This window comes from Mesoplodon densirostris, chromosome 3, assembly GCF_025265405.1.
Source record: "Mesoplodon densirostris isolate mMesDen1 chromosome 3, mMesDen1 primary haplotype, whole genome shotgun sequence".
Lineage (NCBI taxonomy): Eukaryota > Metazoa > Chordata > Mammalia > Artiodactyla > Ziphiidae > Mesoplodon > Mesoplodon densirostris.
In genome coordinates this window covers 139953672-139977109 of record NC_082663.1, presented here as the reverse complement: position 1 = coordinate 139977109, position 23438 = coordinate 139953672, and the positions used below count along the sequence as shown (strand labels likewise).

Below are 23438 nucleotides of genomic sequence, written 5' to 3'. Positions count from 1 at the left end.
TTCCACAACGTAGTGATGTGATATTTCTCTACATTTCAAAATGAGAAATAAAGTCTTTACAGACGTAATCAAGTGATAATGAGATCATTAAGGTGGGTCCTAATCCGATATGACTGGTATCCTTATAAGTGGGAAATTTGGACACAGAGACAGACATGTACAGAGGGAAGACCATGTAAAGATCCAGGGTGACACCATCTTCAAGGCAAGAAACACTGGAGGCTACCAGAAGCTTGGAAAGGGGCATGGAACAGATCCTCCCTTACAGAATTGTAATTGATTTAAATTTAAACTTACATTGCCATATGTGGTGAGAGGCCACTGTGTTGGACGGTGCAGCTTTAGACTCGTGAGAGAGGCCCCAGGATGGCTGATTACTGCTCAGGGTGGCGGGCACAATAGTAGAGGGAGTTCCAGGCCACTCTGCTACTGGCCAGGTGAGACTCTCACCATTGAGCCTCTGGTTCCAGTCAACACACGATAGTCTCTGTGGTTTTTGTTGCCCCTGTAGACTCTCGACAGCGAGGCTGGAAGCCTGCACAATTTTCCCAGACAACCTTGCCCGTTAGTGCCCCACCACGTTCTGTGAGAAGGACATCAGAAGACGGGTGAAGAGGAGAAGCCATTTTTTCCAGGTTCCTGCCGGCACCTTAGGCAGTGGGGACAATAGTGGTGACTTTAGCAACAATGGCAGAAACAGTGGTGGCCAGTGAGGACCGGTATCTGGGTTCCTGCTCAGGGCCCAGTGGTTGTGGGTTTGGGGTAACACCCTTTCCCTTTTGACTTTTAGTCCTAAAGAGGCTAGCAGCTTCCTACTGTTACTAATCTTAGGTAACCTTGCATTTCTCCTCTGTTTTTCCAATGCTTTTGCACTCAGTCTCCTGTTACAAATTGTCCTCTGTTTGAAATATCTAGGATGACTTCTCTTTTCCTTATGGAACATGGACCAATAAAGCACCCAAGGCAGCTAAAAGCCTCCATCACCCCCACCAGGACCACCACTGCATCTTTCCAGCTGTTCCACTTGCTTCCATCCATCCCCTCTCCATCCACTTTGCCTACCTTATCTAGAGCTGCTGTTCTAGAGCAGCTGTTCATGTTCAAAACCTTCTGGTGAGGGACTTCCCTGGTGGACCCGTGGTTAAGACTCTGCTCTCCCTATGCAGGGGCTCTGTGTTCAATCCCTGGTTGTGGGACTAAGATCCTGCATGCCGCACAGTGTGGCAAAAAATAAATAAATAAATAAATAATCTTAAAAAAAAACACCCTCTGGTGGCCTCTCATTTCTCTTTGCACAGGGAACTGAGGAGCGAAGGAGCACCATAAGGCTGAAAGCTTGAAGCTCGGAGAGCAAGGTGGTCTCAAGATGAGGCTGGATCACATGTGGTCTTATTTTATTGCTCTTCACACAGGGCTCTCCAATCAGACCATATGTAATCCAGCCTCATTTCAAGACCCTCTGTCTTGCTGTCTGAGTTCCAGAGCCTCAGTCTCAAAGTGCCTCTTCGCTACTCAGCTTCCTCTGCTTGTGATGGTTTCGAGGCCCCACCGTCGCTGCAGTCAGGCTCAACCTTCAAGTGTCACACCATTGGACTACTCTGTAGCACTTATCACTGGTTATCTATTCCCTCATGTGATTTTTAAAAATCAATTATCTTTTTGGCTGCGTTGGGTCTTCGTTGCTGCGTGTAGGCTTTCTCTAGTTGTGGTGAGTGGGGGCTACTCTTTGTTGCGGCGCGCTAGCTTCTCACTGCAGTGGCTTCTCTTGTTGCGGAGCATGGGCTCTAGGCACATGGGCTTCAGTAGTTGTGGCACGCAGGCTCAGTAGTTGTGGCACATGGCTTAGTTGCTCCACGGCATGTGGGATCTTTCCCGGACCAGGACTTGAACTCATGTCCCCTGCATTGGCAAGAGGATTCTTAACTACTGCGCCACCAGGGAAGTCCCTCCTCATGTGATTTTTTCATGTCTGCTTCCTTCCTCTAGACCTGTGGTTCTCACAATGGGGGGCCTGGGGATCAGCAACCTCAGCACCTCCTGGGGATTTGTTAGAAATGCAAAAATCTCTGGCCCCACCCAGATCTGTAAACCAGAATCTGGAAACCTAGTCTACTTAACAAGTCTGGGTAGCTCCAGGGTGAGACCTTTTTGTGTAGAGTGTGTGTCTGCCTGGCCCACAAATGGAGCACCTGTACTCAATGAGCATTTGATGGTGAATGGTTGTTGAATGAATTACAAAGCACACTGTGCTCATTTGAAGGGCACGAGGTATGTCAAGTTGCTGAAGACACTGGAGCAAGCAGCTGTGAGACTCCAGAGGGGAGGAGGTGGACAGGAAGCTGTGCCCTCACTACCCCAAGATCGCACAGCCTTCCAGCTTGTCTGCCTGAGAAGTGCCACTATCACAGGAGACCAAGTAAGGGGAAGCTGACCCGTGCTGAAGAAACCTTGTGCCGCTGTGGTCAGCTACTCAGCAGGATCTTCCTTCCTCATCCTTTTAGTGGAAACCGGCCACAGATGAGTGGGTGTCTATAGTAAAAAGAAGGCAAAACATGTCTAAACAAATAAATGCGCCTCCATAATGGTCCTCCAGCAAACACCAGGTGCCTGCTCTGTACAGGGCACAGAGTGAGGCATAGAGGTGGAACAATAATAGCAAACACATATTACCATTCCCTCTTTTCAGAAGAGGGGATTGGGGGCGCAGAGAGGCTACTTAAATGACTTGCCAAGATCACACAGCAAGAAAGTGGCCACACACACACACAGCTATCCTAGGAACAGGGCATCTTGTTGGGCAGGGTGAGGGTCCCGACCCTCTGCCAGGTGGGCGACGGCCTCTTCATAGTGCTTTTGCCAGGCGCACGGCAATGGGAACAGCATCCCTAGAAGAGGGCCCATCATCGGCTAGGACCCGGAGGGGTAAGGAACCTTGGCAGACGAGCCGAGGAATTGGGAAGGAGGTGGTGAAGGAGCGCCTGAGGCACTCTGCAAAGGTCCCGGTTCCCGCCCCCTCCGGCTGGGGCTAGGCGCGCGCGGCCCCGCCCTCAACCCCCTCCCCTTCAGGCTCCGCTGAGCTTGCGCGGCCCTGTTTCGGCCCCTCCCTCTCCCGGGCCGGGCTGCGCGCGCACCGCCCCTCGCACCAGTGCGCACGCGCGGCCCCGCCCTGTTCCCCCCGGCGCTCGGATCCCGAGTCCGCGGGAAGATGGCGGCCCCGCTCATTCCCCTCTCCCAGCAGGTACGGGCTGGCCAGGCGGGCGGGGGGGAGGGTGGGGGCTGCGCCGCCACCCGTGCGGGCGCAAGGCGGACGCTGCGGGGAGGCCTAAGCGCGAGGAGGCCCAGCTGGGCGGCGGCGGCTCACGCTGAGGGGCCCCGGCGGAGGGCGGGCGTGTGGTCCTGAAGGTGACAGGCCGGTCCGGCCCTCGGCCTCCCGCACCAGAGCGCCGCAGGCGGAGCCGCAGCGCGTGTCTGCTCCACCCGGGGCCCGGCGTTCTCCGCAGCTTCCAGGACGGGTGATGCACGGTAGCATTGGGTTGCCTCCCGGGGAGGTGGGCCAGGGGAGCAAGCAGTTCTGCGGGTGCGGCAGCCTCGCGGGTCTTTGTCTCCTGCCGGGTCCCAACGCCGGGGCGGCAGTGTCCCCGCCGCGGCGGAGGGCAGAGCCCCGCCGGAGCCAGGACCTGCCAGCAGTGCGATCCCGGACTCTTCTCTTCTTCCACTGGGAGCTGCTTCCGCCACCCCTGCGCCGTGAAAGGGAGGGGGGTCGCAAGTCTCCGGGCGCCTTGCGGTGCCCTCAGATCAGCCAGATGCTCTTACTAAGTGGCAGTATCAGTGGCGCGACACAGACGTGCAAAAAAGAGCCATGCGCAGGCAACCCTGCCTTCTGAGAAGGACGTTCATTCATTTATCCATCCGTCAAGTGTGCGTCGGGCCAGGTGCTAGGAGCGCAGCAGTCACCCAGACCAACAGAGTCGCTGCTCTCCTGGAGGTGACACTCTCGTGGGAACTAGAAACTACCTGTGTCCTGCTCGTAACAGCTGCTTTTATTTGCTGAATATCTGTGTTGTACCAAGCACCGTATTATACGCACTTTGCCAGAATTATCTAGCACAGCATTGGGATTGAGAGTGAGGACACAGGGTCACATCATCTTGTGTTCAGATCTTGGCTCCAAGGCTTACTTCTCTGACTGTCCTTGGACGAAGCTCTTAGCCTGTCTATGCCTCAGCCACCTCATTTGGAAAATGGGAATATAAAAAAAGTATTGGGCTTAGGTGAAGATTAAGCATGTAAAGCACTTAGAACAGTGCTTGGCACATCGGACTCACTCACTGATCCTGTAATTATAACCATTATTTAATTCTCTGGCAGATTTGGACATTTGGGAATAGAGATTACAGCTGTGAGAATGCCAAACCCCAGGAGAGCTGTTAGGCAGGTTGACATGACTGGTTAGCTGATCCAAGGAGAGAGACAGTGCATACTTGCTAAATATTTCCAGAACTAGCCAATTTGTAACACTGTCACTAAATTAAAAGCATTAGAGACCAGTGGTTATTAATTAACAGATATGAAAGTGCTCTGTAAACTATTAAGTGCCCTACAGATGTTGGGTATTATTATTGATAGCCAGTTGCTACCTTTTAGGGTATGGTGGGGGGTGTGTGTGTGTGTGAAACAGGCTTAGGCTCATTTAGTGAGGAAGCGCCCCTGGTTTTTAAAACTTCCTATCCAGTTTCGGCACCTGCCTTAATATGAACTTTTTTTAAAAATGTTTTATTTACTTTATTTTTTTTGGCTGCGTTTGGTCTTCGTTGCTGCGCGTGGGCTTTCTCTAGTTGTCGCGAGCGGGGGCTACTCTTCGTTGTGGTGCGCGGGCTTCTTATTGTGGTGGCTTCTCGTTGTGGAGTACAGGCTCTAGGCGCGCGGGCTTCAGTAGCTGTGACACGCGAGCTCTAGAGCTCAGGCTCAGTAGTTGTGGCGCAAGGGCTTAGTTGCTCCGCGGCATGTGGGATATTCCCGGACCAGGGCTCGAACCCGTGTCTCCTGCATTGGCAGGCGGATTCTTAACCACTGCGCCACCAGGGAAGCCCTTAATTTGAACTTTGATGACAATAGCTAAGGTTAATTGAGTGCTTTAGAGTTTATTAAGTGCTTATCCACACAACGAAGAGAGGGGATTCTTACTTCTTACGTTACTGATGAAGGACTAGCTTTAGAGGAAGGCAGTGGTTTGCTTCTGTGAAGTAAGGTGTGAAAACCTGAATCAGGTCATGTGATTCATCTGCTTAGCACCTTTTAGAATAAAATCCCAATCCCTCCCCAGGAATCCCTGCCGGTCAGGTGCCTGCCAGCCTCCCCTGCTTCTTTCTCACCCTGGCACCCACACTGTAGCCATATTTGTGGCTTTTCTGTTCTGCTCGTAGTTTAAGCTCTGTCTGTCCTTATGATGTCCCACAGGCTGTTCCTCCTTCCTGAAGCGCTCATCCCTATTTCTTACCTTGGTGGTGCCAGTGCCTGGCTCCTTTCAGGTAGAAGCTCAAATGTCATTCTCCCCAGAGGCCTTTGCTGGTTACCTGTTGTAAGTCCCCCTCCCCTAGCACTGTGCCTCCGCCACACCACCCGTCAGCACCAGTCATGGTCCACAGATGTCTTTGGGTCTCTTTGCTGTCTGTGTCCCCATTAGACCAGACATAGATCTCTTGCTCAGTGCTCCTGACTCTGTGCTCAGCACCCAGGGGGTGTCAGGTAAACCCATGAAGCAGGGACCAGTGAGTTGCACCACCCAGCACCCTTCACAGGTGGCTTTTCTTCCCTCCATGTGGCCTGGGGTCTGGGCCCTTGTGGGTGGGAGCATATTCGAACGAGGAGCTCGACAGCCTGAATCCCCTGGTCTCTGACAAGTTCAGGTCATTGACTGGTGTGCTTTTACCTTTTCCTTTGTTGAATGATGGCATGACCAGGTTTTCTTCCTTGGGTAATTATGTCAACATTTACACCTGTTAAGTGAAGCATTGCGCCACATGTTCCTGTCAACCCAGGTGTGAGGCGCAGACCTATCAGGTGCTTCCAGTCTAGCTGAGGCTAACACAAGTTCAGTTCAGTCTAACACGAGTTCACAGTTATTACAGGGGAAGCGTGCTATAATTCCAGGATAATTACTGGTTGGGGTCACTAGGGGAGCCCCCTGGAGCAGGAGGCCGTGGTCTGGTTGGATTGAGGTGTAGGGCACACTTGGAACGTGGATGGCCAGCTGAGGGTGAGTGAAGCGGGTAGCCAGTGGGATTATGGAGGGTGGGGTGTTTTTCCTCTGCCTCCAGCCCTGTCTGCGTTTTTCCCATCAGCATCTTTCCTGGTCTGCTCCCTACTCTGCCATATCTGTGATGTCCTCTCCCCATGTAGTCTCCTCTGACCCTGAATATAAATCTTGTCAATTTGAAGAGTAGGTAGTTCTCCCTCTAGAAGTGATCTTTTCCTCCATCAATGTCTCATTGATTTATGTTTCTCCCAGCTCCCCACTTCACCTCTCCTCTTTAATTGCGGCCCACCCTGGAAATGCACCTGTGTCCCTTACCCCCTTTGTACCCCCTTGTGCTCCTGTAGGTTACTGGCAACCTTGCCCCAGTAACCTACAAGAGCACATGGTGGTCCTTAACCCCAGTGGCCTGTCCTTGGGACTGGTCCTCCTCGAGCCCTGCGGCACTTGTCCGTCACTGTAGCCTGCCCTCAGCCTTTACTGTCTCTCTTCTCCCAAATTTCAGCCTCTCCTGCTTGCATCCTGTCTTTCTGTTTGTTCCTGCCTCTGGGGCAGAGCACTCTAACACCGCCTCCCAGCCCTCCCCACCTCCCAGTGGCTAGAACCTCATGCTGGGACCTCCTGCTGCATCCTGCCTGCCCCAGAGGCCTCTTTGGTGGTGTCTTCCTTCAGCCCCATCTGAACGGGAGTTCTCCCTCCTGTACCTTCTGTGGGTCCCTTGCGTGGCCACCAGACCCAGGGAACAATGGTAATGGGAGGAGAGCGTCAGGCTCCGTGGCGATGAGAGTCTGCCTGGTGCCCAAGGAGTTCCTTCCTCCTTCCTCCCCACTTAGTCATATGCTTCTTTTTAACGGGTACCACTGTTTTAAGAGTGTTTTATTCCCATTTTTCAAATGGGAAACTGAGACCCAGAGAAATTAAGTAACTTGCTGAAGTCCCATAGCTGGTGGGTGCAGAGCTGAGGTTGAACCCACATCTGTCTGCCTGCAGAGCCCTGCTCTTTCCGCTCTTCTAGGCAGCCTGCTGGCCCACAGCAGCACCAGGCAAATGTGTCTGGAATGAAGACTCAGTGCTTGGGACACTTGCTTGTCCTTTTGTCCCTTGTTTTTTCCTCGAAAATAATTGCTAGTTTCTGTGTCTTACTAGAATGTTAATGCAGTATAAATTGGGGGGTGGGTAGAGAGCCAGATTTTTTTTAAATTAATTTTTATTGGAGTATAGTTGCTTTACAATGTTGTGAGGGCCAGGTTTTAGAGTAAATTTGGCTCACCCTGTAAGATCCAGAGTTCCCTGGCTGTCTCTGTCTTACTGACCTGCCTCAACCTGGTTTTTGTTGACTACGTGGCTCCCGGTAAAGCACAAACATGTAAGTTTTGCCTCTTCTGCCCCAACTTTGAGCTTTAAAACAACTTTCCCCTGCCTGGTTCTTAATCCTGATCAGTTGATCGGGGAAGCAAGTGACTGTCTTTGATCAGATGTATCGGATAGAGTGCCCACTCTCTGATGCCTCAGGCTGTGCCGACAGCCCCGGCCACCGGTGGTGAGAGGCACCTCATCAGCCCCACTCCAGGAGTGCTGTCCACTTTGACCTGAACTGAGCAGCCAGCACTCACTCGGAAAACTACTCGATATTCTTCCTCGGGACGGTGCTCTCGGAGCCCCATTATCATTTGAGTCCCCTTCAGGGTGCCTGTTTTTCAGTGTTAGGGTTCCCAGATAATCTTTCAGTGACCTCAGTTATGCAGTACTTTCTGCACCTCAGTTTCCCCATCTGCAAATTGGGAATAATACTCTATACCTGTTTTATCTGTCTCACAACAGTGGAGTGTCAGAATCCCTCAGGGTGATAGACATGTGCGCAAAGTGCCTTCATTTGTGTAGCACGCTGTTTGTTCAAGCATTTACTGGGCATCTTCTCTTGGCTGGTGCTTTCTGGGCAGCAGGATGTACCAGCAAACCTGAAGACCATCCTGCCCCAGGAAGCTGAGGTTCTAAGGAGAGGGTGCAGACGTACAGAAATGAACAAACACGTACACAGTATAGTGATGCCATCTGTGCTGTGAGAAGTGTAAAACCGAGGAGGGCACAGTCAGATAAGGAGGTCTGAGAAGGCCTGGAGTCCACACAGGCTCCAAGGACTGAGTAGGAAAGGCATTTGAATGGCTCAGATTATCCTCCCAGTCACCCTGGTCAGTCATCCTCGCTTTATATAAAGGGGTAAACTGAGGCCCAGAGACCTTATGTCACTTGCCAAAGGTGGCACCCAGCAAGCTGACGCTGACACGGCTCTTCTGACCCCCATCCTGGGCTCTGCGTTGCACTGCAGTTTCCTGTCTTGGAATTTTTTTTTTTTTTTTTAAGTTGCCAAACGTTATGGTAGTGTGAGGTCTCATTTGTTTTTAAACAGTGGTCCTGCTACTTCATCATTAGGTTCTATGGAGTCTGGTGGAGAGAAGATCACTTGTTTACATTTTTGTTTTATTGTTTTTGAAGGTGGAGGGGGAGATGGAAGGACCTGCTCGTTGTCTTTATGAGGGATCAGCAGGCTTCCCTGCTGCAGTGGGTACTCAGTGCTTCCAGAGGCTGATGGAGGAAAGAGTGGGCCATGCCCGGCCCCCAGGGAGAGGCACTCTGCTCAGGCTGGGGAGGCTCAGGTCCGAGCTGGAGGAGGGCTGGGTGACTTGCTCGCACTTGGGTGTTTGGAGACAGCTGCCCGGAGGAGAAGGGGCATTTGGACTGGGCCGTGGAGATCCTGGGAGGGGAGGGAGGCATGGCATTTCTGACAGAGGCAGAGCAGAATGAGCGAAAGCCAAGAAACTGGAACTCCAGCTCAAAGGGCCGAATGTGAGGCCGGGGATGGGACTTTGGGGTACATGTCCCTCTTTTAACTAGGGTGACTTAGGGTTGAAGGGAAGAAGGTGGCATGGTAAAATGGGACACAGGAGTCTGTGCCTGGCCTACAAATTGGCCTGAGACAAAAGGGCCTGACAGGGTGTCTGCTTGTCCAGAGAGTGGCTGACGCAGACATGGGGGAGGAAAGGAGATCTGCCGGCTCTGTGGCCCAAAGGCTGCTCCTGCGTGGAGTGCTTTGCCTGCCACAGCAGTCTTACTGCTACAGGCTGATGGAGGGGGAAGTAGAGGTTACAGATGACCGCAAACAGCCGTCTCCTCAGATTGCAGCCCGGCTCTGCCTGCTGAGTGGGATTGTTGCAGTTCTTGATAGCAGAATCGATTTACTGACTGTGTTCTGGACTGCCTGATAGAGAGTCGGTTCTCCTCCTTTTGTACATACTGGCTGAAAAGCAGGGGAAGGTGGTGCGTGGCCGTCACTGTCTATGCACTGGATCAGGCCTCTGCCCCACCCAGCACACGGCGCCCCTGTATCCTGCACCTCCCAGACCTGTTGCTCTGCCCTGCAGCCCCTAGGCCCTTCTTTCAGTTGCTTGCATATTCTCTCTTGCCTCAGGGTCTTTGCACATGGTATTCATGGCCTCTCTGGATTGTTCTTTCCCCCACTTCATCTCCGGTTAATCCCTACTCCTCTTCATATCTCAGCTGGCACATCACTTCCCTGACAGCCTGGCCCAGCTTTTCTGTTACTGCCTTTGGGGGTACCCTGTACTTTTCCACATACCAGTTTGTAATTTTCTATTGGTGGGAGTATTTGATTGATGGTCTTTCTCCCCCACTGCCTAGACCGTGTCAACAAAGGCAGGGGCTGTGCAGGTTTTAACTTGACCTTGTACCCTAGGTGCTAGGAGTCATCTGTTGAACTAAAGGCTGACGGGTAGGGTAGGTCCACTTTATGAGAGGCGGGTAGGGCGGGTCCACTTTATGAGAGGCAGTTAGGAGCTCTGGCAGTTCTTGAGGAGTGAAGTGACACGTTTAGATTGTCTGACTGCTTATACAGGGAATGCCTAGAGCTGGGTACTAGCTCAGAGACGTTTGCTGTGCTACAGTCCTGAAGTGGTACAGAGCTACCTGGCCTGAGGTTTCTGGAAGAGCAGAACAGCTGATGATCAAAGGAATATGTGGATTGGCTACCTGGACAGGGATCCTCTGAGTGGGGGCAGGAAGCAGGAGGAAGAAGCAGGTGTGGTGTGGGCAGCCAGCAGGACAAGACAAGCCTTTGTGGGAGCCAGGTGGGTGGCACCAGGTGGTGGCTGTGTTAGTTGAGACCAGACCTTCATCACCTTTGCTGCAGGCCCTCCAGGCGGGGCCAGACCCCACACTGAGGCACAGCCCATCTCCTGAGGACCCCCCCAATGTTACATTTACTGAGCACCTACTTTGTGCTGGCTCAGACCCAAGATAAATAAAACTGAACACCTGCCCTTCAGATGGCTGAACTGGAGCCGGGCTCCCAGGCACGGATAATCCGAACACCGTGTGGAGGACATCCTGTGGCAGACATCTTCGTGGAGGTCCGGTGACAGCCCGCAGAAGTGGAATGAATTGCCTCCACTGGGCTGGACATAGGAGAGGAGGAAGAGGAGACCCGCATCTCCCTTTTTCTTTTCCCTCCTCTGTTCCAGTAGGACCGGAGGAAGCAGAGCTGTGCAGCCTTTCAGTCTGGCTGCTCGCCCCTCCACTCCCGTCTTTATAGTTTGCCCCTCCTACCCGCTCTGCCCAATCAAAGCCCCCGTTCCCAGATTCTGGTCACCCGGGGTGTCCCAGAGTGGTGTTGCGGAGAGATTTGGGGCACAGGTCTTGCATGGAAGTAACGGAGTGTGGTTGGATACCCACTTTGTGCCCATTCACCACTGACTCCCTGTCAGGGAGGTGTCATTGTCATCATTCTTGTGCTTATTTCTGAACAAGGAAACTGAAAAGGGAGAGAGGTAAAATGCCTGGTGTCAGACCTCCTGGGGAGGTGGGGTGTCTGGGTTGGCCCACAGATCTAAAACTCCCGTGGATGCCACGTTGTGGGCTCCTGGGAGGGCAGGAGCAGCTCTATCCCTGCTGTGCCCCAGCATCTGAAGCAGGCAGGTGATCGTCACCTGTTGACTGATTGCTGCATGCTCTGAATAGCAGCCAGGAGCGCAGTCTCTCTCTAGCTGCTCTTGTTGGTAGTCGATTGGTTGGAACATTTTGTATTTTATGTCTTGGGTGAAGAAACAGGCATGTACGTACTCTACTGGTGACGAAAGTCAGGGCACCCCCCTCACCCCTGGGCCAGCATCCTGATGGCCAGGCCCCCACCCCTCCGCAGGGTTCCCGATGCCTCTTCACTTCTGCTGTGAGAGGGTGTGGGAAGGGGTTCTCTGATTTACTCGTGACAGTAACAAGCATCCCTGTTGATCCATAGAAGATTGGCTTTTCTTAATCCACATAGGATGGGCTTTTCAACTTTACATTTCCAGTGGAGAAAGAAAACTATCTTCTTTCAGGCTGTTTTTAAAGAGGAAAGATTAAACAAGAAAAAAACTTGACAGTGGGGCCCTCTTTAGGAGACTGCTTAACAAGGACTCTGAAGTTTGGGGGATGGATTAGCCCTCTAAATTCCCCCACACCTGAGAAACAGCACTATTGGAGGTCCCAGAACCCTATAGACTTTGGTATGTGTGATCACAGATGTTTCTCCCTTTGGGTGTTTTCTTTGATGAAGATTAGGGGCGGCTTCTGTGCCCTCAGTGCACCCTTACATCCATTTTGAACATTTTGAACACTACCTCTATGGAGAAGAGGGTTCCCAAAGGGATGAGCTGATACCCATGATGCCTAGTGGGTCGGGCAATCCTGTGGGTCACTGTGGTGCTCACACATCAGGCCATGGAATCAGCATTTTCTTTCAGGCCAAGTTTTTAGTTATTGGCATTTGACTTTTTAAAATTTTTTTGTTGCCTTTTTGCTGCTGGAAAATATTCTTTAATTCACCACCCTGTAAGTGGGTTTTTATAGGTATGTACTTAACCTACTATGTGTGAAACTATATGTTTAAAAAAAGCAACCACTGAGACTAAGAGAACTGGTAAAGACTGTTCTGTCCTGGTTTGGGGAGCAGCTCAGCCAACTAGTTGAGTGAGAAAACAAGTACGATATGTACTATAGAGTGTCCAACATTTGGTGAAATATTTTATTGTTTGGTAAAAAGATCATTTGTCACGACCAGCTGTAAGGATGACAGTTCTTTGTAGATAAAACCTGTTCTTCTGTCTCAGTAACAATAATAACAACCACCATAAAAATAGTTATAACAACTGCTTCCCTTTGTAGAATGTGCTTTACCTACATATTCTTTTTTTTTTTGAGTGTATGTTTTTTTTTATACTGGAGTATAATTGCTTCACGATGGAGTATAATTGCTTCACAATGTTGTATTAGTTTCTGCCAGTACAACAAAGTGAATAAGCCGTATGCACACACATATCCCCATATCCCCTCCCTCTTGAGCCTCCCTCCCACCCTCCCTATCCCACCCCTCTAGGTGGTCACAAAGCACCGAGCTGATCTCCCCGTGCTATGCAGCAGCTTCCCACCGGCCATCCATTTTACATTTGGTAGTGTATGTATGTCAATGCTACTCTCTCAGTGCGTCCCAGCCTCCCCTTCCTCCCTGTGTCCTCAAGTCTGTTCTCAGCGTCTGCATCTTTATTCCTGCCCTGCCACTAGGTTCATCAGTACCATTTTTCTAGATTCCGTATATATGTGTTAGCATACAGTATTTGTTTTTCTCTTTCTGACTTACTTCACTCTGCATGACAGACTTTACGTCCATCCACCTCACTACAAATAACTCAAATTTCATTCCTTTTTATGGCTGAGTAATATTACATTGTATATATGTGCTACATCTTCTTTATCCATTTATCTGTCGATGGACATTTAGTTACCTACATATTCTCATTTGATACTTACAGGGATGGTCAGGGCAGTCACTGTACTATCTCCATTTTACAGATGAGGAAACTGAGGCCCTGAGAGGCTTTGTAGCTTTTCACTCTGCCTCTGAGGGGTGGAGTTTTTTTTTTTTTAAATAAATTTATTTATTTATTTATTTTTAATTTTTGGCTGCGTTGGGTCTTTATTGCTGTGCGTGGGCTCTCTCTAGTTGCAGCGAGCGGCGGGCTACTCTTCATCGCGGTGCGCAGGCTTCTCATTGCGGTGGCTTCTCTTGTTGCAGAGCATGGGCTCTAGGTGCACAGGCTTCAGTAGTTGTGGCTTGTGGGCTCTAGAGCGCAGGCTCAGTAGCTGTGGCTAGTGGGCTCTAGAGCGCAGGCTCAGTAGTTGTGGTGCACAGGCTTAATTGCTCCGCGGCATGTGAGATCTTCCTGGACCAGGGCTGGGACTCGTGTCCCCTGCATTGGCAGGCAGATTCTTAACCACTGTGCCACCAGGGAAGTCCGAGGGGTGGAGCTTTGTCTGCCTGAGAACTGACCACTCTCCACCCATCTTACCCACTCCCTCCCGAGGTTTCATTTAAATCTCACCTGTCCCATGAACAAACTTTTCCTGAAGGTATGGGCCCAGCGTTGTGGGTGGGGTTGAATAAATGTGAAACCTCCACCCACCAAGTAGTGAAAAGTAGGGAGGGGGCCCAGTCATAACAGTAGCCTTAACAAAAATTAGGAGTGTGGGAGAGAGGGACTCATTTCAGTTGGGAATTTGGGCAACGTCTTACAGCAGGGGGTTTGGTGCTGGGGCTGGAAGGTAACTGGCTTTCAGCAGGCAGATCCCCCCTCCCCCCAGGATAATTTGTGCCCAGACAAGGGTGAAAGGTGCACAGTGTGTTCAGTAGAGCATCTGCCAGACCAGGAAGGAAGGCTGGGCTTGACGGCTGTGTGTGTGTCTGTGAGCAAGTGAGTGTGTATGTGTGTAGGGGTGAGTTTGGGGGAAGTTAACCTGGCAGGGCCAGGAGGTGGCTTTGGGGTGCATCGAAAGCATGGCCAGGTGGAGCTTCACACTCCCTCAGCAACCACAGAGGTCTTTTCGAGCAGGGGCGTGACCTCGTGCCAAATGGGATGGAGGGGGAAGCTGGTGAAGGTGAGGTTCCAGCTGAGAGGCTGGGGCCTGGGCAGAGGTGTGTGCAGTGAGGAGGGGGTTGGAAGGCCACCCTCGCTGCTCTGTCTACCTAATCCCTCCCTGCCTGCCCGGCAGGACAAAACTCCATTCCTGTGCTGCCCTTGCCAGTGCCTTCGTGTGTTTGTTCCCTGACCAGACCGTGATGTGATGCTCTGCTCTGCGGTGGCGGGGACTGCCTTTCTGCTCACAGTGGAATCCGGGAGCTTGGCTTGGTGCCTGGTGCCTAGAGGGCTCCTAGGCTCTGAGGAAGAGCAGTGGGCAGTGGGAGGCTGATCCTGCCACCTACAGAGGGGAGCAGGGAGGAGGCACAGAGAGCGGCTGACTCGATCTGTCCTGGGGATCCCTGGGTCCTCGTGTAATGTTGGGCCAAGGCTCAGAAGATGGCAGGGATGTTGGAACCCTGGGGTGGCCGATGTAGAAAAGGAATTTTGGGAAGGTTCGGGGCACACTTGGGGAAAGTTAGGAGCACTGTGAGAAACGGGTGCTTTCAAGGAGGGCTGTAGGTGCCCTGCTGTGTAGGGGGCACTTACTGCTAAGATGTCGCCCCTATGAGTCTCCCCAGGGCCTCTTCAGGGCCTGGTCCATCGAATGGAGGAAGGGAAGATAGAATGGAAATGATGGGGCGGGGGGTGTTCTCTGCGATGCCTGGAGGAGTGGTGTCCAGGGAGGGCCGTGGGGAGGCCAGGGCTACGTTGATCTTTTTATTTATATATTTTTTAATTAAAAAAATTTTTTTTGGGGGGGCACTCCACGAGGCATGTGAGATCTTAGTTCCCCGACCAGGGATCAAACCCATGCCCCATGCAGTGGAAGCGCAGTCTTAACCACTGGACCATCAGGGAAGTCCCCAGGGCCACGTTGATCTTAAGCTGCAGTGTTTGGCTGGAATCTGCTCCCTGCCCCACCCACGCTGCCTGGGCAAGGTCCCTTTCCAGTGCCATCCACCTGCTCCTCTGCATGGCCGTACTCAACCCTGTACCCCTCTCTCTGTGCCTGTCCTCTGGTCCCCACAGGACCCCACTCCCTTGGTGTTTTCTTGCCAACGGCACCTCCTTCTGTCTCCGTTGTGGGCCTGTCTTCCCCCAGCGCATCCGTGTGGGTGCTCCTCAGCCTGTTGGTTGTCTCGTGTCCCCTCGGGCAGGCTCAGCAGTGTAGCCGCGGTCTCCCTGCCCTCGCAGGTGTGTGTCTGTGGGCTACAGTCGCCCTCTATCCTGTCTTTTCCTCATAACACTTACACCCCGCTGCGTGTGTTGTCATGTCTAATGACATTCTCCTCCAGACCAGGAGTTCCGAGAGGCTGGGGTGGGGGCATGGTCCCCTTATTCGCTGTTGCACCCCCATGGAGGCCAGTGCCTGGGACCAGGCAGGCACTCCATAGATACTGCTGAAATGGAAAAGGGATTTCCACCGATGTCCCATAGGGACATCTCAGAGAGATATGTTCAAGGGGGAACAGCCCCCTCTTCTCTGAGTGTTTCCGCATCGTGCATGGCTGTGTTCTTTGGGCCTCATTCTCCTGGAGGAGGATGGCAGTCTCTCCCTAGCTTCCTCCTCTCCCTCCTGTCACCCGATCCGAGTAGCTGAGTGCATACTCAGTTCACCTTCTCACAAGCGCGTCTGCTCAGGTCGCCTTCAGGAGGACAGGATGACTTCTGACCTCTCAGCAAGGGGTGTGCAGACCTGTCATCTCACTGTGTCTGCCATTCCTGCCTGGTCCTGCATCCTGTGCAGGGCAGTGTGTTGGAGCAGGAAGGCTACCTCCAGTGACTTTTGTTCCTTCCTCACTTCTGTTTCCCGTAGATGGGATTGAGAGTGTTGGACTCCCGGAGCATGGAAGCTTTCACACCTTGATTCTGTGTTCTTCCAGATGGCATCTCACCCTAAACTCCCCCTGCCTGGCTTGTTCACATTGATGCCTCATTGTGTGTCTAAACTTTCAGACGTGGTTCTCTTGCTCCTTGGTTCTCCTTGTAGGAGAACTCCCCCGTGTCATGTCCCCACTGCAGGCCCTGAGTTCTGCGTGGGTCGGAGGGAGGCCCCGCATTCTGTGCCAAATGGCAGGCACACGTCTTCAGGTGGCCTTCGTCATGGCGGTCACTTGGGTCCCTGGGGAGAATCGTGTATCATCCTTCCGATCCCTCTTTTCGTTTCGCGTCTCCTTTTCCCTTTTCTGTCCTATTTACAAAAAGCAATGTGTGCTAACGTGGATCACTGGAGAACTCAGAAAGCCGGGAGAGGCAACCAGTTCACAGGTCGGAATCACTGTCACATGTGGTGTCCGTCCTGCCAGGTTTAGATCCAAGTGGATGTGATCACTGTGTGCTTACCAGCCAGGTCATAACTGCGTGCTGATTTGGGCCCCTCCCTTTTCACTTGAGCAAACATTCTGCCTGTGCCATTTTTACCTCTCTGTGGTATTCTGTCCCAAGGAGACACAGCAGTTCATTGTTGGCTTAACTAGTTCTTGACTATTTCCAGTCCTTTACTGTCACCTGCAGTCCCGCCCTGAAGAGGGGCAAACTGATCTAACCCACTTGCCCTTCTGCCTTCCTGCATATCCGATCATTACAGAATCCCAGGAGGAGACCCTGGAGTATCGGGAAGGCCTAAAGAAAGTCTGGTTTTTATTACTTGACAAAAGCAAATTCTGGTTTTGTCAAATAATAAAAAGAAAGAAGTTATTTGTTAAAGAAATTAACAATTAAAGAAATTCTGGTTTTTATTATTTGACAAAAGCATGATCCTGCCAGTGATAAAGCTACTTTTCATTTATCACACTTAAACCTGAAGCAGCTTGTACCATTAAAATCCTTGCCAGGGCAGAAACACATCAAATGTTGTTCTTTAATTATGTAAAATTTTAAGCACACTAAAAGTAGAGGGAAGAGTTTAATGAACTCCCATGTACTCACCACCCGTTCACAACAGATGCCAACGTTTTGCAAATGTCTTTACCCAAGTGTTTTTCATATGCACTTCTAGTAGCTGAGACTGTTTTCTTTTACATTACCACAGTGCCATACCACAACTTAGTTAATAATCTGATACCCAGTCCATATTCAAATTACCCTGATTATCTAAAAATATCACCTTGGGTTTGGTTGTGAGATCTCCTGAGTCTCTCTTTTTTTTTAAATTTTTAAAATTTTGAGGTAATTGTAGATTCACATGCAATTGTTAAAAAACAATGATGGGGCTTCCCTGGTGGCGCAGTGGTTGAGAATCTGCCGATGCAGGGGACACAGGTTCGTGCCCCGGTCCGGGAAGATCCCACATTCTGTGGAGCGGCTGGGCCCGTGAGCCATGGCCGCTGAGCCTGCGCGTCCGGAGCCTGTGCTCCGCAATGGGAGAGGCCACAACAGTGAAAGGCCTGTGTACCGCAAAAAAAAAAAAAAAAAAAAAAAAAAAAACGGATTTAGAGAGATCCTGTGTATTCTTTATCTGGTTTTCTCCAGTGGTAATATTTTGTAAATCTGTAGGACACCATCCTAACCAAAACATTGACATTGCTACAGTCAGATGCAGAACAGTTCCATCCCCACAGGGATCTCTCTAGTTGCCCTTTTACAGCCACACCCACTTCCCTCCCACCTCATTCCTTTCTGAATCCTTGGCAACCACTAATTTGTTCATTTCTATAATTTCAGCATTTTAATAATGTACAGTGGAATCATACAGTAGGCAACCTTTGGAGATTGGCCTTTTTCACTCAGTATAATCCTCTGGAGATTCTCCTGGGTTGTTGTGTATATCCGTAGTTGATTCCTTTTCATAGCCCAGTAGTATTCCATGGTGCTGTGGGACCACGGTTCATTGAAGCAGTTACCCATTGAAGGAGATCTGGCGTGCTTCAGTTTTGGGCGATTATGAATAAAGCTGCACTAAACATTTGAGTACAGGATGTTCTGTGAACTTAAGTCTCCATTTCTTTGGATGAATGCCCAGGACAGTTGCTGGGTCCTGTGATAGTTGCATGTTTAGTTTAGTTTTTTTTTTTTAATAGCTGCCAAGCTGTTTTCCAGAGTAGTTGTACCTTTTTACATTCCCACAAGCTCCGTATGAGTGATCCAGTTTCTCTGCATGCTTACCAGTGTCACCAATTCTTTTTTTTTTTAAATAAATTTATTTATTTATTTGTTCTTATTTTTGGCCGCGTTGGGTCTTTGTTGCTGTGCACAGGCTTTCTCCAATTGCTGCGAGCGGGAGCTACTCTTCGTTGCGGTGCTTCTCATTGTGGTGGCTTCTCTTGCTGTGGAGCCCGGGCTCTAGGCATGCAGACTTCAGGAGTTGTGACACGTGGGCTCAGTAGTTGTGGTTCATGGGCTCTAGAGCGCAGGCTCAGTAGTTGTGGTGCACGGGCTTAGTTGCTCCGCGACATGTGGAACCTTCCTGGACCACGGCTTGAACCCGTGTCTCCTGCATTAGCAAGTGGATTCTTAACCACTGTGCCACAAGGGAAGTCCCGGTGTCACTATTTCTCGTTTTAGCCATTCCAGTAGGTGTGTGGTGGCCTCTCACTGTGGTTTTTCAAGACAATTTTTTTTTTAATTGAAGTATAGTTGATTTATAATGTGCTAGTTTCAGGTGTACAGCAAAATGATTCAGTTATATGTGTAACTTTTCAGGTTCTTTTCCATTATCGGTTATTACAGTATATTGAATATAGTTCCCTGTCACAGTGGTTTTTAATTTACATTTCCTAGCTAACGATATGCTGGCCATCTTTTCATGTGCTTATTTGCCATCTGTATATCCTCTTTGGTGAATTGTTCCTTCATGTCTTATGCTCATATTCTCATTGGATTGTTTCCTTTTTTGTTGTTAAGTTTTGAGAGTTCTTTATGTATTGCAGATACTAGTCCTTTGTTGGATATGTGATTGGCAAATACAGTTGACATTTGAACAACACAGGTTTGAACTGCGCAGGTCCACTTATATGTGAATTTGTGTGTGTGTGTGTGAGTGTGTTACGCGGGCCTCTCACTGCCGTGGCCTCTCCTGTTGCGGAGCACAGGCTCCGGACGCACAGGCTCAGCGGCCGTGGCTCACGGGCCCAGCCGCTCCGCGGCATGTGGGATCCTCCGGGACTGGGGCATGAACCTGTGTCCCCTGCATCAGCAGGTGGACTCTCAACCACTGAGCCACCAGGGAAGCCCCTGAATTTTTTCTTTTCTTTTTTCTTTATTAAAAAAATTTTATTTTATTTTATTTTTTTCAGTAAATGTGTACTACAGTACTACTTGATCTGAGGTTGGTTGACTCCATAGATGTGGAACTGCAGGTACAGAGGAACTGTATATGGAGGGCTGACTGTAAGTTACACTCGGATTTTTGACTGTGTGGAGGGCAGGCACCCCTAACTCCCACGTTGTTCAAGGGTCAGCTGTATTTCCTTCTAATCTGTAGCTTGTCTCTGCATCCTCTTATCAGGGTCTTTTGTAGATCAAACATTTAAAATTTTGATGAGGTCCAGTTTATCAATTTTTTTTCTTATGAATCAGGCTTTTGGTGGCAAGTCTGAACTCTTTGCCCAGCCCCTGATCCTGAATATTTTCTCCTCTGTTTTTTCCTAAAAGTTTTATAGTTTTACATTTACGTCCATGATCCACTTGGAGTTAATTTTGTAAAAAGTGTGAGACTTAGGTCTCCAGGCTCATTCTCTTTCTCTGGATGGCTAGTTGCTCCAGCACCATTTGTGAAACAGGCCTCTTTCCTCCTGAGTGGCTTTTGCCCCTTTGTCAGAAGTCAACTGGGCACATCTGTGTGGGTTTGTTCCTGGGCTCACTGTTCTGTTCCATGGTTCTACGTGTCTTTCCCTCCATCAGTGCCACACTGTCGTAATTACTGTAGTTTTATAGCAAGCCTTGGAATTGAGTAGACTGATTCCTCCCACTTTATTCTTTTTCAACATTGTTTTAGCTCCTTTGCCTTTCTGTATACATTTTAGAGTAATCTTATCTGTATCAACAAAGAATCACGTTAAGCCTGCATATCAGGGGCATACACATTTATCACACGTTGTTGCATTGGCCTCCAGAAGGCCATTCCACTCAGTTTATTTTCCCACTGGCAGGGCCCAAGATGTGTTTCCACCTTTGCCGACCCTGCATGGCACCTCTCTTTGACTTTGCCAACCTGATAGCAAACAACTGGCGTTTCACTCTATTTTGCAGTACCTAAATTGAACACCTCCCCTAACTTTGCTGCATCTCTTCTTTCAGAATCACCTTTTTCTTATCTTTGCTCATTTTTAAATTGGGATGTCTCTTCAGGATTTATGAAAGCTTTTTCTCATGTCTCAGTTCTCTCGGCAGCGTTCACCTTAGCTCTGGCTTAGAAACTTCTCATCTGGCAGTTGGAGTGAGCTGTCAGTTTCAAGGAGGTTTAGGATGCTCCAGTGTTTGCTGATGCTCTTTGAGTGCTACTGAGTTAGGTCCCGGTTTCCTCACCTGCAGAATGTGGTCCGGCCTGCCTGGAGGGCCGTGCACACCACCAAGGTAATGGTTGTGCAAATAGTGAGGGGAACTATCTCTAAGTGGAAGGCGAATGCAAGGATTATCAAGTGAGCACTTCTCTAGCCTTGTTTTTGCGTCAGCATCTTGCTCTCCAAGGAGGAACTCACACAGGGATGTCTTTTGGTGTTATGTGCCTAACTTCCTGCAAAACTTGGCAACAGCTTTGAAAAACACAGCCATTATGGGGTCTCAGTTTTCCTGAGGAAATGGCAGGCTGCGCTGGTTTTCAAGTCAGTTCATATGCTTAAGTCAAGTCTTGCACTTTGACCATGTCTGTTGAATAAAATGTACCATGACATAATCACGTGTTTTGCCTTTTCTTAGGTGAGCATGCACAGGAGGCTGTGCAGTGGCCCTGTGTCTGGCTCTGTCATGCCTGGGCTGTTTTTGCAGGGTGCAGAGTAGGTTAGTGCCACATGGCCTGGGTCTCCTCTGGCTCTGTCACTCCTTGCCTGTGTGACCCTGAGCAAGGTAACCTCAGTCTCCTCACCCATAAATTGGGACAAACAGTAGTACCTGCCCATAGCATTGTTTGGGACAATTAAGTGAGGTACAGGATAGAAAATAGTGAGGCTCAGTAAATGTGATCCACTATTTGTCAGAACAAGGAATTATACTTTTCTAAAAGTTTTAAAATGAAAATTAATTTGCTTTACAAATGTCATTTTGAAACAAGCAAGGCCAGCGATCATTGCTTTGTTTTGCATAAGAGCTCCTGCCCATGGATGAAAGCAGGAATCAGAGAGCTGGATGGACTCAATCCTGAGAGGGTTAGGTGTGGCCAGAACCCCAGTCCTCAGGGTTTTCCCTCCAAAGTAGTACGGCTGTGTTCCTCATCTCAAGCTGGTTTTCTCCAGCATTATAATTGTGCACAGGGCTTCCCTGGTGGCACAGTGGTTGAGAGTCCACCTGCCGATGCAGGGGACACGGGTTCGTGCCCCGGTCCGGGAAGGTCCCACATGCCACGGAGCGGCTGGGCCCGTGAGCCATGGCCACTGAGCCTGCGCGTCCGGAGCCTGTGCTCCGCAACGGGAGAGGCCACAACAGCGCGAGGCCCACATACCGCAAAAAAAAAAAAAAAAAAAAATTGCGCACACCTGCATGAACTGTGGAGTTTAAAGGCCTCCCAGCAGAAGGATGTGAACTTGTTCCCTGATGTGCTGCCCTCCCCGTCTCCCCATTTGTAGGTTGCCTCTGGGGTGGAGGTTAGAGTGAAGAGGCCACAGGAACTTTTCTTAGTATTTTAGGAGACCAACTGCAAGATCAAATTGAAAGTTATATTGAACTTCAATGAATAATTCAGAGTCAAAGATGGCATCTTACCACAGCGGGCTGGTGGAGGAGAACACCCTGCTGGGCCAGCTCCGTCCGTTCTTGAAGCCATCTCAGAGCTGTCTGCAGCCTCTTACACTGATGACCTTGTGCCCTGGCCTGTCCCCTTTCTCCCTTTGCCCCTGGGCTCACTTTGGGGTTAGGCAGAGGTGGGCAGCTCTGGTGCCCACTCTCAGCTCTCAGGGGGCTCTGTCCCAGCAGAGCGGCTGCCTGTACCAACGAGCTGTTTGTGTCCGAGGTCTCTGCCCGTCACCTGGGGACTCGAGGCCTTAGCAGCATTCATCGTCAGCTCTGTTGCAACGGTGTATTGGGCAGCTTGCAGGTGTGACTCCGCTGTCGCTGGGAGGAAGTAGTGTGGTAAGAGGAAGTGCCATTAGATCTGGTGGTGTTCTCCCTTTACTCCCCCTTCTGCTTATGTAGTGCCTGAGGTATGTGTAATTAAATCAGAACCTCTCACTGCTGTCATTGTCCCAGGTTACCCAAATTGATTCCTGTACTGAGAGAGGAATGGGTGAGGCATATTCTGTGGTTTTCCGTTAGTTGTAGGTCATTTGGGATCAACACCTGGCCATAGACTGTCTATGGGATGAGCCCTTAGCATCGGTGGTCCAAGCTTTGGGCCTGGGGCTTCAGAGCCTTCTCTGGACTATTTGGGGTCTTGTTCCTCCTGATTGTGGATCTAGTTCAGAAGCGTTTGGGAAGTTTGAGACAGTTATTAACCATCTATTCTCCAAATATCATAACTTTTTTTCATTGGAATTGTAGTAGCTTGGAAACCTCTCTCTTGCTTACCATGAGATCTTAAAAAAATCCCACTGGAAATGCATTTCCGACCCGTGCCTCTCTGATTGCTGGCAGGAAGGGGACCTTTGTCAAGGTGGGGGTCCCTAGGGTCTGTGCATTCCATTTCCATGAGCCGGGGCACAGGATGTGCTATCTAGACCCAGCACGGTTACCTTTACTGATAGATGACAAACAGCCTGCCTGACTTTGCTTCCTCTGTCAGCCTTACTCCTCCGGGGAGATATGTTTTGAAAGCATGCAGAGCTTTTTTTTTTTAATTACTTAATTATTTTAAATTGAGGTTATAGTTGATATATAACATTATATTAGTTTCAGGTGTACGATGTAATGATTTGCTATTTATACACATTGTGAAATGATCACAATACTTAACATGCATCACCCGATTTTATATAGTTACAAAATCTCTTGTATTGAGAACTTTTAAGATCTACTCTTAGCAACTTTCAGTATACAGTACAGTATTATTGACTATATTAAGCATGTTGTACATTATATCTCATGACTTACTT

The 23438-nt window shown here is 50.0% G+C and overlaps 1 protein-coding gene across 11 annotated transcripts in view; it reads left to right on the top strand.

The window, feature by feature from the left end:
- Nucleotides 1-3163: 3163 nt before the first annotated feature.
- Nucleotides 3164-23438, top strand: part of EPS15L1 (epidermal growth factor receptor pathway substrate 15 like 1) — a 100349-nt gene continuing 80074 nt past the window's right edge. For 10 of the 11 annotated variants that reach the window (XM_060093821.1, XM_060093822.1, XM_060093820.1 and 7 more), the window contains exons 1-2: nucleotides 3164-3238; nucleotides 19494-19587. In XM_060093821.1, the coding sequence (XP_059949804.1) occupies nucleotides 19543-19587 (45 nt within the window). In that variant the 5' untranslated portion in view covers nucleotides 3164-3238; nucleotides 19494-19542. The remainder of the gene's footprint in view (nucleotides 3239-19493; nucleotides 19588-23438) is intronic. The other variant, XM_060093818.1, reaches the window with a different exon arrangement.